General features: G+C 41.4%; 1 protein-coding gene across 1 annotated transcript in view; it reads right to left on the bottom strand.

The window, feature by feature from the left end:
* The window catches only part of col7a1 (collagen, type VII, alpha 1), a 73,464-nt gene extending 59,660 nt beyond the window's left edge, over positions 1 to 13,804 (bottom strand). The window contains exons 1-12 of the mRNA XM_008283822.1: positions 13,508 to 13,804; positions 5,095 to 5,167; positions 4,797 to 4,977; positions 4,559 to 4,715; positions 4,376 to 4,469; positions 4,099 to 4,257; positions 3,807 to 3,964; positions 3,316 to 3,445; positions 3,101 to 3,220; positions 1,944 to 2,099; positions 1,596 to 1,715; positions 1,339 to 1,488 (exon numbers count right to left, since the gene is read on the bottom strand). Coding sequence (XP_008282044.1) covers positions 1,339 to 1,488; positions 1,596 to 1,715; positions 1,944 to 2,099; positions 3,101 to 3,220; positions 3,316 to 3,445; positions 3,807 to 3,964; positions 4,099 to 4,257; positions 4,376 to 4,469; positions 4,559 to 4,715; positions 4,797 to 4,977; positions 5,095 to 5,158 — 1,489 coding nt within the window. The 5' untranslated portion in view covers positions 5,159 to 5,167; positions 13,508 to 13,804. The remainder of the gene's footprint in view (positions 1 to 1,338; positions 1,489 to 1,595; positions 1,716 to 1,943; positions 2,100 to 3,100; positions 3,221 to 3,315; positions 3,446 to 3,806; positions 3,965 to 4,098; positions 4,258 to 4,375; positions 4,470 to 4,558; positions 4,716 to 4,796; positions 4,978 to 5,094; positions 5,168 to 13,507) is intronic.
* Positions 13,805 to 14,562: the final 758 nt, after the last annotated feature.

Consider the following 14,562-nt stretch of genomic DNA (forward strand, 5'->3'; position numbering starts at 1 on the left):
TGTGCTGTTTCATAGAGGTTATAGTGTGCAAGGGGGCAGAACAACAGGCTCATTCCAAAGCAGCACATAGAGAATCCAAAGACCTTTTCTCAAAGCTGTAAATTTAGTAGGAAACCATTTCAGAAGACAGCTAAGCCAAAACTTTCACCCAAATTGAACATCTGCATATCGGATGTTTACTGCAGACGACAAGACGTCTCCTACCTCCACAAGAACGTGATAACAGTCATGAAGTGTCAATTGTGGGAAAAAAAACAAAACAAAAAAAACCACTACTGAACAAGAGGAGACTGCATTAATTACTGTGACCTTGTGACCTTGTTCTCCTCCTAACAATCAGACCTTTCTATGCAATAATGAACTGAACAGTTTTAAACTCCAAAATTAAGGAAATTCAACATCAACGGAGTGATGATCTCAACATCTGCACTCAACCTGTGGTACCAGGTTGATTAGGACCAGTACTGAAGAAGAACACCTCACACCCAGAGTGTTTGTGGATTCACACACATGAGACTCAAACACTCAGCCATAAAAGACAGAGACATTTTACTATAAGCATATATAATTCTTATAAGTCTTATATTTCTTGTTATTGAACATATTATTCTTGAGTTTGTAGTTATATTATAAGTTTACTTGCATGTAGTTTGGAGGGTTAATAAATATCTCGATTATAAATTAATGCATTTATAAATAAATATCAGCACTTCATCCAAGGTGGTCCTAACTAAAAACCAAAAAAAAAAGTCAACATTTTTCAACATGTTTTCATGATTAAAACAAACAAATCTATAAATCAGAAACACGCTCAACAAAAGTTCATGTTGTCACAATGTACAGTATGTAAAGGACCGCATACATCTTGTTTCTTTGATCGCACAATGAAGCCACACAAGTCTTCATTCCTGCCAGCTATCGGCTCAGTACAGTGGCCCCGCAGTGACTCAACATTTATTCAAATAACACTCGTCCGACTGAAGTGACACCATATGGGCATTACTCACGAGAGACAGATGGTGTGTGAGTGTGTATATAGCATGTGTGTAGGTGTGCCAGAAATGTTCCCTAAACAGACCTAAACAGTAACATGTGTAGGCTCTTTAGGAGAGACAAACAGCAGGGAAAATTTCTGGCCATCTTTTCTATCTCTGTTTTTTGTTCCCTCTGCTTCCTGTCTCTGTTCTTGGCAGGACATGACCGAGAGCAAGAACATTTTCAAAGATCTTTCTTTTACTACAGTTGCTAATTTAAGAAACAGAAATGGACATAGAAATATCATCTCATTTAGCAATGAGCTGTTTAGTGTTTTCTGTTAACTAATGATAGCACACCTACCGATCTTGAACCTTGCAGTTGCAACGGGGCCCTCGGTGTTGCCTTCATACAGCGGGATGATGGTGACAATGTACTCGGTATCCGGCTGCAGCCTGGACAATGTGTAGAACTCGCTGTCACCAGCAACCTCCACGGTCTCGACATTACGACCTTAGAGAACAGAAAAACAAAAATGCAATCATGTGCTTGTGCACATTTGTGAAGATAAATGCGATAAGAAGTGAAAGATGTTCTTAAACGATGTCCTTTGTCCTGACCTGTAAAAGGTCCCCACACTAGACGGTAGGCTCTTGCACCGCTGACGCCTCTCCATCGCACTCGAACGCTGCCCTCTGACACCGTGTCCACTGACAACTGCTGCACGGCCTCGAGGCGCACTGACACAAGCAAAAACATGAAGCGAGACACATGCAGACAATATGTGCAGTCATTTGTTAATTCCCACCACAAGGAGACAGCATCACAAAAATGCACTGTATCAAGTACAAATGCTGGGTCAATCCCTTCCCACAACACAGCTTCATTTTGTGCAGCTGTACAGTATCAAAAGTATAGTATACCAGCCGTATCAAAGGTAATGATAGTGGATCAGGGGATGGACTCACGTGTGCGGGCGTTGAGGACAGATGGGGATGCAGAGTTTCGGGGGAACAGGGGGTAGAGGCTGATCACATACTCTGTGTCGGGCTGAAGTGACTCCAAGGTGACAGATGTGGAGTCTGCAGCCAGCGACTGCTCCAACAGCTGAGCAGCTGGTTGACCTACTCATTGAGCCAAGCAACAGAGAGGACAAACAGACAGAAAGGACATGTAGAAGACCAATTAGCGTCCTAAGAACAAGCACAAAGTAAACTGCATGTATGAGAGAACTAGCTGACAGCACGGTGCAGAAGTTTGGGATTTGTGACCCATTAAGAACTTTATATATCGTCTATAAATGAAGTGAGTTTGATAAGTCTTGAGCATTTCAAAAGTGGCCGTGCACAGTTGGTGTGCATGCAGGTCCTGCACGCAGGTGTTTCTGTCTGCCTTGTTTGTTTGAATTATCCGTGTCAAATGTGCAACACTTGGCTAGAGCTGGAAGGCACACGAACAGGTAGAAACATCACACCTCTCATTACAGGATATACACTGTCCTCATTTAAATACTCTCTCTTACACGTGGCAACCTAACTAGTCAGAAGAGGACCTCAGTGTGAGAACTGAGACTGGCACTCCTGCCACATGTTTGCTGGCAGAGATCTATATCTATATTAGCCCTCAGGGGCCACTTTTCCCCTCCTGAATCACGGCATGAGCACCCAGACCTCCTGACACACCCTGTCTCTGAAAATGTAAGGACAAAATTACTGACAATCCATGACATAAGTAAAGGTTTTCTCGGTCTGCCTAATTTCACAACCGGTGATGATAAAACGTATTTGATATTTTAGGTAATGATTGGGCTATAAAAATCTTTACTGACAGCCTGTGCCTGGGGGAAGTTAGGTGTTACAGAGGTTTATGTTCATCATGCTCAACCCAGACTGCTACACATTCCTGGCATGGTTCCAACTTGCCACCAACAAGTTAAATGTCAGTGCAGCTTCTTTTCCTACTTCATCTTCATTGTAATCCTTCACTCTGCCCATATTAGCTTAGTTGCACAGTGATTCAGACATAACAGGTACCCAAAGTTTCAGTTTCTGAAGACAATAAGACTATATTTTTGCAAGCCGAATGAGGGACGGAAAATAGAAGCAGAGATATTAATTTGCCTGACCTCGTGGGCCATAGGTGAGTCTGTAGCCCTGGACAGCAGATGAAGGCACATCCCAGCCCACAGACAGAGAAAAGAATCCTGCCTGGACCAAGCGTAGGCTGGAGACACCTGGCAACGACCCTATTTGAGAAAACAAAAAAAAACAGACACAGTGTCATTAGTGTTTTTGGTAGATGCCTCTCAGCTGACATTAGAGTCTTTTACTGAATACTAACTGGTTCGTTGCTTGGCAGAAGCAGACTCTCCCACGCTGTTGGGGTACTGTGCGATGACAGTTACCAGGTAGTCTGTTCCTGACCTCAGCTCTCGTGCAGTGAAGGTCCTCTGATTCGCAGCAACAGTCTCCTGCAGGGAGAGGTCAGAGGCCATCTTTGTAAAGAGTCATACTAAAACAAGTTTTTGCAAAGTCTGCAACTGAAAACATATCTAAGCTATAGGATTCTTCCATCTTTGTCATGCCTGCCAATGTATACACAAAGGAATTTCAGTCTTTGTTTTGCCACACTTTAATCTCTACAGTGTCTACACGAAGAAGATCCACCCATTAAACATGTTTATACTCAGCCTGAATCCACATGTTTCTCTAGCAAAGCGGGGTTGATTTTGGCTCCCACAACTGCAATTAACTACTTCAATGTAGGTTATATGAAAGTGCTGCAGCCCTTCTCCATCTGTCAAAACAATATCCTGCAACGCCTTGACTCACCTGACGCAGCTCTGCTGTGATTGGCTGACCGAGGCCAGAGAGCGGCACATACTGGACTACATAGCCGCTCACAGGCCCTCCTGCAGCACTCCAGCGAAATCGGAGAGTGTCAGACGTCTGGCCAGTGAACTGGATGTTGGATGGACCAGAAAAGGCCTCTGAGAGGATGAGAGGAGAGGAGAATAAGACATGGATAAAATTAAATGCACCTTTACAGTCTATAATAACATTCTACACACAGTTGACTGTAATTTTTATTATACTGATGCTAGGCCGAGGTAAATAAACATACCATCACTGGCATAGACTCCTCCTGCTTTGGAGCACACTCGAGGGCTCACGAGAGGAAGAAGTGTGTTCAGCAGCTTGAAGTCTCCAACAAAGGAGGTGAAATCATTGCTGGGCTGGGAGGAGATCTGAGCCAATTCATTCCTGTCTGCACTCTTAATGCCTAACAAACACAAAAAGTTGGCAAAGACGAAAACAAATCATGCTACTTCGTAAGCAATTCTAAAATAATTCCAAACTACTCTGAGTAAGAGAGGAGAGACTATAGACAGGACGCCTACCGACTGCAAATACATGCACTCCCTGACTGCGCAGCTTCTGCGCTGGTTCCTGCACACTGTCCTGGGACTTCCCGTCTGTGATCAGGATGGTGATCTGAAAGTTAAGAAGCAGAATAACAACATGCTATAATAACTATGTTGATATAAAATGATGCAACATCACAGAATGGCTGCTCCTTAGACCTTTGGGACATCTCGACTGGATGCAGGATTGAAGAAGTTATCGGCGACAAACTTGAGTCCAGCTCCAGTGCGTGTGTTTCCACCTTTATAGTTTAGATTCTGTACAGCGTTGACTAATTCAGTGCCATTCAGGTAGGTAGTGAAGGTGAACTCAACCCTGGAGACAAAGAAAAGTGAATTAATAGAATGTGATACTGATCCTGCAGTAAAGTAAAGAAGGAAATATTTTGTCATTTACCTTGAGGTGTCACTGTACTGTATGGCCCCAAACCGAATCCCTGACTCGCCAACGGAGCCGGCAAATGGCTTTACGATTCCAGCCATGAAGCCCTTCACCTGCAGGAAGTTTGCTCGGCCGATACTGGAGGATCCATCCACCAGGAAGACAATATCTGCTGCCTGCACATTATTACATCTGCCTGCAAAAGTGACAAACAATGTACAAGAGCATAAAAAAATGATATACTTCAAGAGGACCACAAAACATCTGGTCTATTGGTGGCCGTATGATAGTGAGGAAAGAACATGCACTTTACCCTGAGCTTTAGCCTGTTTGATGGAGGACAACAGGACAGCCACAGTGAAAACCCAGCTCCACATCTTCACAACCTGGACACACAAAGGGCACATAAACCTTATTAGGTCTAAAAGCAATCTAGTAATCAGTAGTTAAATAGAATTCCCATTATCTACACACAATACAACATATAGTATAGTAAGATATAGGAATTACAATGTACGTACATTCTTGAAGAATTTGTCGTCTTTGTTTAAACTGCTCTTGCTTTTCCTCCTGTTGTTGTGTCTCCACGTCATATTAGTCTCTGTGCTCTAAACATCTCTTGCTAGATTAAATGTTTCCATCCCTCAGCTACTTACTAGTCATCCCCAGTTTGTGCTGGTGGCCTGATGTTGGCATTTTCCTGTTCAGCTGCATCCAATTAGTCATTTGTTCCTCAGCATATTTTTGAAGGCACTTCCACCCTGTTATTTGCCAGACTCTCTCTGTTTCCTTACAGTTCTAGTCATTGTTCCTGCCTATACCTGTTCTGACCCACCTTGCATCTTTGATATCCTGCCTGCCAACCTCATTACTTTGAACACGTTTGGCTGCACTGACAACCAGGTGGTCTTTTTTTTTTTATTAGATCAGTCTGCTGCAGGTCCAAGGTCTGTTCGCATGACACAGTTTCAGAGCTTTTGATTATTCGCACTGAAGCAGCACAATGGATAAATGATTTCTAAACTAGCATAACAACCAAACCTGAAGCCTGCAGTGTAAGTTAAATTAGAGGCAGAAATATGAAGTTATTGGAGTTTAGCCGATCTAATTCCATCTCAACACATTTCCACATAATTGTGCTCTCTCTACTGGTCAATTAAATGGTCCACACATCTATTTCTACATCACTGTAACTGCTGTTTACCATCTACTGCAATGTACACCCAGCACTGAGGCTTTTACCTGGTACTCAGTTTAATATACTGCTGGTAAAAATGGCTTCACATAGTCACCACCACAAAGGTTAACTATTGTAATATTATTCTGATTATGGCCAACCATTCAATCGTAAAGTCTGATATCTAAGACGAGGGCCCAATTGATATGTCAGTCAGCCAATATGATAAATTGGTCTCAGTATATATATTGCCAAATGTTTCTCGATGTAAAAGCTTTTATAGTTTTACAGGCCATAATGAAGAAAAAAAATGTTTGGGGTAATTTAGAAATGGCGTCATCACATATTTTTCTCAGCAAAGCAGCTCTAACTCCATTGTTAACGCCACCCTAAGAGCACTGTCTGCAGCACATGTAGCAGTGTACATATTGTCACCAGCTCCGAAATCACCTGAGTCTCCCTATGACAGCATCACATGTTCACAAATTACACAGTAAACCAGTGTATATCTTGCAAAATTCATTCTAGTCTCAGTTTTGCCCTCCCCGACATAACATGGTTATGATAAGACATAAGAAATTAGAAACCTATTATTATGTCTGCGTTGTGATTTATGACGCCATAACAGTACCATGGATAATGATATTAGAGCTGATGCCAGGTAAAATACCATCATAATTATCAACAATTATCATCAAACTCTGTGTTAACAATCTACAAATCGCTATATACATGACAATTCACTTACCCTCACCTGCAACCCTTAATAGCCTACAATTTAACAACATGTAATCAATTTCTGTCAGCTATAGTAGTGGGAGTCTTCTCTTGATGGCTCTCTGACATTTATTCTAAATAATTGTGCTTTCAGGAGCTGAACCACAGATGGAAGTCGTTCTCTGTGGAAAAACCCCTCAAAAATTTGCTGAAAACTGGTGAACACATGAAGGAAGTAAGAAAATGGCCACAGGGATCGCAAAACCTCCGTGTAAGTTGATCTGATGAAACTAGTTAACTTTAAACAACATCTCCTGTATGATGGCGATAAACTGCTTATGATGCTGATCCTAAACTCTGCATTAAAAACAGACTTTTGTGTGACATCTACACTATACAGGGTTCTTCCTTATGTTCTTGTGCTAGTGTGCATTGCCAGTCTGTCTAAAAATAAATAAACCAATGAATTGTCTGAATAAAACTGTCAAGTGGGATTGAGTAAAATCTGGAGATAAAGTCTGAACTCTTTTTCAGTGTCAAACACTTAGTGTCTTTACATTTTAAGGAAAATAATGTTAGACAAAGACATAAAAATGTATTCTAAGAAACACAAACCAAGAGTCCAATCCTTCCTCTGCACTGCATCATTCATTGAACTTATCCGACCTCTTTGCAGTCAAGAACAGACAAACAACAAGGTATTTGGGTCAGAAAGGCTTCATGAAAGAAGGCAGCGAGGAGAAGATCTACAAAAGACCTGATTGACCACATCCACACGAGTATTCAGACAAAAAAAACTTGATTTGCACAACATGTTCCCATTTCGTCCTCAAACATCACAACTTGCAGTGTGAACATGAGGTGTTTAGAAGTTCAGTTTTTTTCTGTATCTGTTTTTGGTTTATTGTATGTCTGGAATGCAGATGCCAGATCCCGATGAACAATATGTATTATTTTTAAAATCATGCAACAGACCTCTGTTGTCCTGGAAACATAAGGTCTGAACAAAATTGTCAGCACTGCGCCACACTGGGATCTTTTGCTCACAACTTAGATAAAGATAAGCTTCATTGATCCCACAGTGGGGAAAGTTCACATATCCACAACCGTTAATGTCAGATCATTTCATGAGCTTTCATCAGGTGAAGGAAATCCATTATGGACACAAAACATTTCTGTTCATCAAAACCTTTTGTCACATTCACCTTTTTACAACAGCAATGCACGGCACATTCATTACTGAAAATAGTTGACAGCTGTTGAGCCAAAGATCAAACCTCTAGTCTACTCTGTAGGGCTATGGGAGCTTAAATAAACATATGTCATGAACAAAACCATAAGAAACCATTCAGGAGGATGAAAATGTATTTGGGGGGGCTCAGCAGGGCAGACACACGCAGAAGTGATTTTCTGAGCCCGTATAGGAACGTAAAGAGCATCAACATCATGTGGGATTTGGTAGTTCTCATTGTTGAGCGCTTGGTTGGAGCACTGACAGAAACCAGACCGTTGGGGAGCAGCGTCAGAACCAGCCCACATGAAAGACAGCTGTTGTTGATACATGCTGACAGACTTGATAACTGTCACAGCAGACAGAAAACTACACTGAAGACCCCATATTCTTCGCATTTACGAGTTTATTTATTTATTTCCAACATTATTTTTGAGGTTTACTAGAAAATGTTTACATGCTTTCATCTTTAAACAACACATAGTTTTTTTGCATACTGTATATAGCTGCAGCACCTTTTCCCATCCTCTGTTTGAAAATGCTCCATTTTAGCTCCTGTCTTTTTAAGGCCACGATCCAGAAAAGCCAAGTCTGCACTGATTGGTCAGCGGGCCTGATGAAAGCTGGTTAACTACTGTATCCTCCAGATCTATAGGACACAAGCAGGAAGGCAAAGCTCAAACAGACGCAGCTCCAGTGACAAAATAATGGCGGACAGAGGAAGCTGCTCATTCTTTGAAGGTCTGTCAAACTGGCCGCTATGTGTTACATGGTGATGTAAAGAAGTAACAGAAGAAAAGCCTGAAATGCATACGAGGTGTTTCAGGCAGGTGAGGAGCAGTGTTTTCTGTGGGAGAGAATAATTAAATTTGGCGCAGAAAAGGGCTGCACAATATGTAGCATTGTAATTTTTTGGAGCTTTTCTCTAGTATATATTGAAAAACAGCTCAGTGAATATAGTATGAGTGTAACTGGCCAATGCACGGCAGCTTGGTCCACTTAATCAAAGCAGCAGCCTTCGTCATGTTCACTGCACCATCTATCATTATGGTCCCAAGCAGTTAATGCTCCTCTCATGCAGTTTTACAGTAAAGAACAGGACAAAGCACCGCGTGCTGGAATAACCAGGTACTACAGATAATCTAAAATGCATTTCCTGACACACAAACATGCCAAAAACACAATTTATCCACTCCTCTGACATGACATTTCAGACAGTGCCCTACAAAAGTTTCACAACAAGGTCTGTGGACACCTACATCACTTTTTTTTTTTTTTCTAAATACATCGAAGAGCAATTTATTTGTCAATCAAATACACTGGATTGACTTTTAATAACTCTAACGTACTTGAAGTGTGCATAATCAAGGGACATAGTATTGGCAGTGACTTTTCAGTTGAAAGGCCTCTTTAATAAAGTGCATTATAAGACTCTATATATATATAAGGGCTCCGATGTCTGTCTGGACCACAAGTCAGTTGTAACTGCACAATATTTCACTTGGAACAGCTCTGTTTCAACTTGTGCCTTGCATTCTTGATAGAGCTCTGGGATGGCAACTTGAGAAAAACAGGTGCTTGATGGTTTTACATACCACTTGTGAAGCAACCAGATCAGGCTTTTACAGCCCTCTTTGGTAACTGTATTAGTTAGTATAATGGCTTTTGCAAAGCGAAACGATTAATTAGTTTAATCACTATTAATTAGTAAAATGTGAAACTTCTCTGCCAATTGGAACTTTTCATATATGATGTAACACTGGTAAAGGCAAGACAGAACTTTGTGATGCTGACTTCAATGGTCAAACAAATCAGTCATGTTGCCTTACGTAGTGAAAACAGTTGCAAGACACTCCTTTTTTGTAGCTGAAATATTTCCATACAACTGATGTTATGTTTCTTTTTTGCAACCAGTTCTTGTGGTTCCTGTTCCTCACTCTTTTCACATTGTACACAAAGTTTGCATGTCAAAAAAACTGTAAAACTTTTAAATAGAGTTAAGAAAAAACTTGTGTATTCCGTAGCCTTGAATACGGCATTCTATCACACTGATTAGTTATGAAAAAAGAGAACCATGCTGGTTTTATTTTTGTATCAAGCAGCAAAAAACATTGTCGCATGATGTGCTTGAGTTAATATCCCTTAGCTCACGTTGTACTTCCTGTGACTATTGCACATGCTCACACTGCAATGTCAATGTAGAAACGATATATCGTGCAGTCCTATCGTGCACTTTTGTAAGTTCGCATCCCTTTTACATGCACAAAAAAGCAGTTTTATAACACATGAAAGCTAAAGGAGAACCCAAAAAAGCTCATTATGGGCTCTTTAAAAGGTCATCCACTTTGTTGTAGTACCAAGTTCACAGACATTATGGCTACTACAATAACTATTACCACGTCATTATCTATCCTCATCATGCACCGATTCTGTTGCCTTTTAAAGGAATATAAGCTTCCTAATTGGGCTTTTGATGACAAGGTTAATATAATTTTCACATCTGTTCATTAAGTATCTATAAAAAGAACAGCAACTGGAATCTGAGCTTAGCAGAAAGACTAGAAACTGGGACAAACAGCTTTTGCAGCCTTGAACTTTCTGAAGGTAACAAAATCCACCTACAAGCACTTCCAAAGCTCACGAGTTAGACATGTTTTATCTTGTTGGTTTAATCAACACAGAGGTGTAAAAACATTGTTCTAGCCACTGTAACTATGATGTATCTGCCATAGAGACAGCAGGACTCATTTTTTCTATAAGTACTCTACTAATTTAAAAGATTTTATACTGAGAAAATACTGTGCATTAAAATTGCAAAAAAAAATAGTTAAAATAAATTAAACTTAATTTATAACTATAACTAAATGCCAGAATTTATTGGCCTTGTCCTCTTTCAAACTTTCAGACACCGCCCGAAGCCAGAAGCTCATAATTACCCATAAATGTTTGTTCCCTCAGAAAGATGTTGAGACCACAAACCCAATAGTTTCAGCTTTTTTGTTGCAAACACACGGCACACATATAAAGCCTAATACGTTCCAAATGTAAGACCCCTTTCCCTTTTCAAGACTTAAAGTGTATATTTTAAGATTCCTACACATATAAAATGAAATGATGTACAATTAACGCCCAACAAACCGCACCAGCTTGCTTAACTTTCATGTTATTTTCCTCTTTCCTGTATGAAATCTAATGTAACAATCGCTATTTCTAGTTAGCTAAGCCAGGTGTTGAGACCACATTTAACATCCTCAACCTACTCTAAAGTAGTTAAATGTTGGTTAGCTTAACAGATTGTAATTGAAAGACATTAATGAGTTGAGGGGAATTAAAACACCAGCTGACTGCTAAAAGCATCAGCAAACATTAAAAGCACCGGAAGCAAACAACGGATCTCGATTCCTTTCTTCATTTTCCTGTAACTCCCACAATTCTCCCACAATTCACCCACAAACCCGACTCTATTTTCAGGCCCTTACCTAATCTGTGTACACATACAGTCTGCTGGTATATATTCTCTACTAATCATTGCCAGCTCACATGCCAAATGCTGAAGTGTCCCACTTCTGATAAACTTTTTTTGTTTTTTTTTGTTTTTTATTACAGCATGTGGATGTAAACATATCCATCAAGCCTATATTAAGTTAATTTCTAGTCTGGCTTCCACACCTGGCGTTTTAAAAGTACGGGGTAACTGGCTCATGACCTCACCCACTGCAGGTCACCTGGGAAATTAAAGCAATCAAGTGGGTTAAAAGGTCAAAGCCACAGTATCAAAGTGCTTGTCAGAGCCCTCTTAACGAGGATTTAAGTGAGGACTTAATGGGGGAAAAAAAAAAACAATTTGCACACAAAAGCACTGACAGGGGAAGAAAAAAGGCTTTACAGGATGAAAAAGAGTTTAAGAGTCATCCCGGAGTCTCTTGTGGGAGCTGTACAGAGGCTCGACTGTGCTTTCTAAAAGCTCAGCTCAGGAAGGATCACAGAGTTGTGGTTTAGTAGAGATGCCATTCTCCCTGGGGGGCGGCGGGCCACAGGCCACTGCAATGTGACAGAGTGCAGGATTGTGTAAGAGTCCGACTCCATCGCCATAACACCGGTCCATGGGCCAGAGAGCGACACGAGTGGACAAGGGGATGGAGGGTTCAAAAGAGGGTGACATGTCACAGCAAATTACCAAAAATGCTCACACACCAGGATTCTGAGTACTTGGTGCCCAAAAGCTGCTACTTTCAAGAACAGAACAACTTTGCTCAGAGGCCATCTGGGAATCAAAAGTAAGAGAGATTGATCCAGTCACGTTTGACCTTTCAGGTCGAGTGAATCCGTCACTTCCGAGAATAATGGTTTCTGTAAGCCATCTAAACAAAAGTGCTAAAAACAGCACTCACTTGACCCCCTGTTGGAACAAGTTTCAAAATAAGCTCTGAACTGATCCTCCTATTTAAGTATTTCACAAGCTTTGTATTACTATTTACAGATACCAGATGGATTAAATCAGGGAAATGACTGCACTCATCATCAAAGGGTTTTTCTTCTCATTCGAGGACATGAATGAAAAGAGACAATTCAGATTCTCCTGGCTTATAGCAGGTTTAGTCCAACATAAACACAGGTAAAGAGCGACCTAAACACAAGTACTAATTGTTCAAAGTATCGCTTTTATGAGGATCTGAAACTAATGTTCTCTTCTTAAACCTCAAATGTGGGCAAGAGAAAATGTTCCTGGGTAAACATCAAACGCACACAATAACCAGCAGCAGCACAGACAACACACAAAGTTCAGATCCATCCACGACCACTGTGGCACGCCACAAACTTCACCAAGCAGGGCTGCAAGAGTGCAGTAAACCTGGGAATGTGGGAGGGTGAAGGTGAGGCAGAAAGGAAAAGTCTAATCAGTCATGCAAAATGATTCTGAGACTTCTTTTTCTTTAAAATCCAGATATTTCAGGGGATTTTTTCCACTGCTGTGTGAGCCAAACCACAGCAAAGACATGAATGCCCTCAGATGTTGAACCGACAATTGCAACTAATCAGGACACGAAAGCAGAGGAGGAAGCGGAGGAGTGAGATTCTCTTCCTCTGTGCAGCATCATGGTGCGTTAATGCCCTCTCGCTAAATAAGTTCAGCTGAGGTCAGTCATGTCCTGAAGACTAATGCATGGAGTTTTTGCAAGAGGGAAAAATAAACTGTTTTTTTTCCCCTTTCACATTCTTTCATTCAGAAATGTTTGTTTTTAGTCTAATCACCCTGAGTTATCCGCTGCCAGATCCTGATTATCTGAACCACTCAATAGCAGATTCTTTATTTCAGTTGTGTTTTTTTATTTTTTTATTTTTTGTGAAAATAAGGTGATGGATTTTCTGCCAGGTGTTGTTCATTGACAAGGTTTTTAATGCAGGGAAAGTGAAAATCTAAGGAGAAATGCACTAGGTGAGTTATTGCTCACCAGAATGTATATTAATAGCAAATCAATCAGCAGACAGACATTGCATTAAGACATATCCACATTCTGCAGCCGACAATGTACAATTGCAGCTTGTTAACTGAGCATTACTGCCCTCAGACACAATCAGTCCTGTACTCTCTCATCTTACCTGCGGATCTCTGCTCCGTGCTCCGGGCCACAGCCTGCCGCTCCACACCTTTCCACCTGTGGCATATCCAGCCCGGACTCTCCGGGCAGTGAGCCGCCACACAGCGGTTTGCACAGTCCAGGGTCACAACTTCAAATAGCACAAAGCAACGCCACGGTCATCCGCTGCAGCTCAAAGACACAACTCCCGTCGCTGCATCCCTGCAGGGGACTGACAAAACTGAAAACGCTGTTTCTGGTTCCCGAGGCTGCCTCGGTTGGCGTTGGTTGAACACGAGCAGCAGCAGAACAGTCCAGACTTGTTCGGATGCCTGAAGGGGAGTCCTGAGCTCTCCCTTTCTGCTCTGTTTTTTTTTTTTTTTTTCTCCCCAGCCTCACTCTGCTTGCTTCTTGTCCCTCCCTGCTGCTGACTGCATGGAGTCCATGATGTAACCATGTGGAGCCGAAACATCACTAAGGTCTTTGCTACGCTCTGCAGGTGAGGGGACACCTGTGGTCACGTGATTTTACGCGGGATGACTTAAGCTACGGCCTGGTCACGTGGTTTATGGTGGCCTGCTGGAAACTGAAAAAAAAGTGATGTGCACTCATCACCACAAAAAGTTTCACACATTACAGCTACTTTATAATTTACATTTGGTTTTTTGTTTTGTTTTGTTTTGTTGTTGACCACTTCTGTTAGATAAAGAAATATAACGTTTCTTTACACCTGTTCCTTTTGGTGACACTTGTCATCTAAAGACTGGACTGCCATTGACCCATACCTTACTGCAAGATAGAGATGATTTTAACTGGTTAAAGTTATTAATATATATATATATATATATGTTTTTATGATGCGTGGAGTTTGCATGTTCTCCCCGTGCAGCGTGGGTTCTCTCCGGGTTCTCTGGCTTCCTCCCACACAGTCCAAAAACATGTTAAATTGTCCGTAGGTGTGAATGTGAGTGTGCTTGGTTGTCTGTCTCTAAGTGTAGCCCTGTGATAGACTGGTGAACTGTCCAGGGTGTCCCCTGCCTTCACCCTAAGTCGGCTGGGATAGGCTCCAGCCCCCCA

This window comes from Stegastes partitus, unplaced genomic scaffold (genome assembly GCF_000690725.1).
Source record: "Stegastes partitus isolate 25-593 unplaced genomic scaffold, Stegastes_partitus-1.0.2 Scaffold328, whole genome shotgun sequence".
NCBI lineage: Eukaryota > Metazoa > Chordata > Actinopteri > Pomacentridae > Stegastes > Stegastes partitus.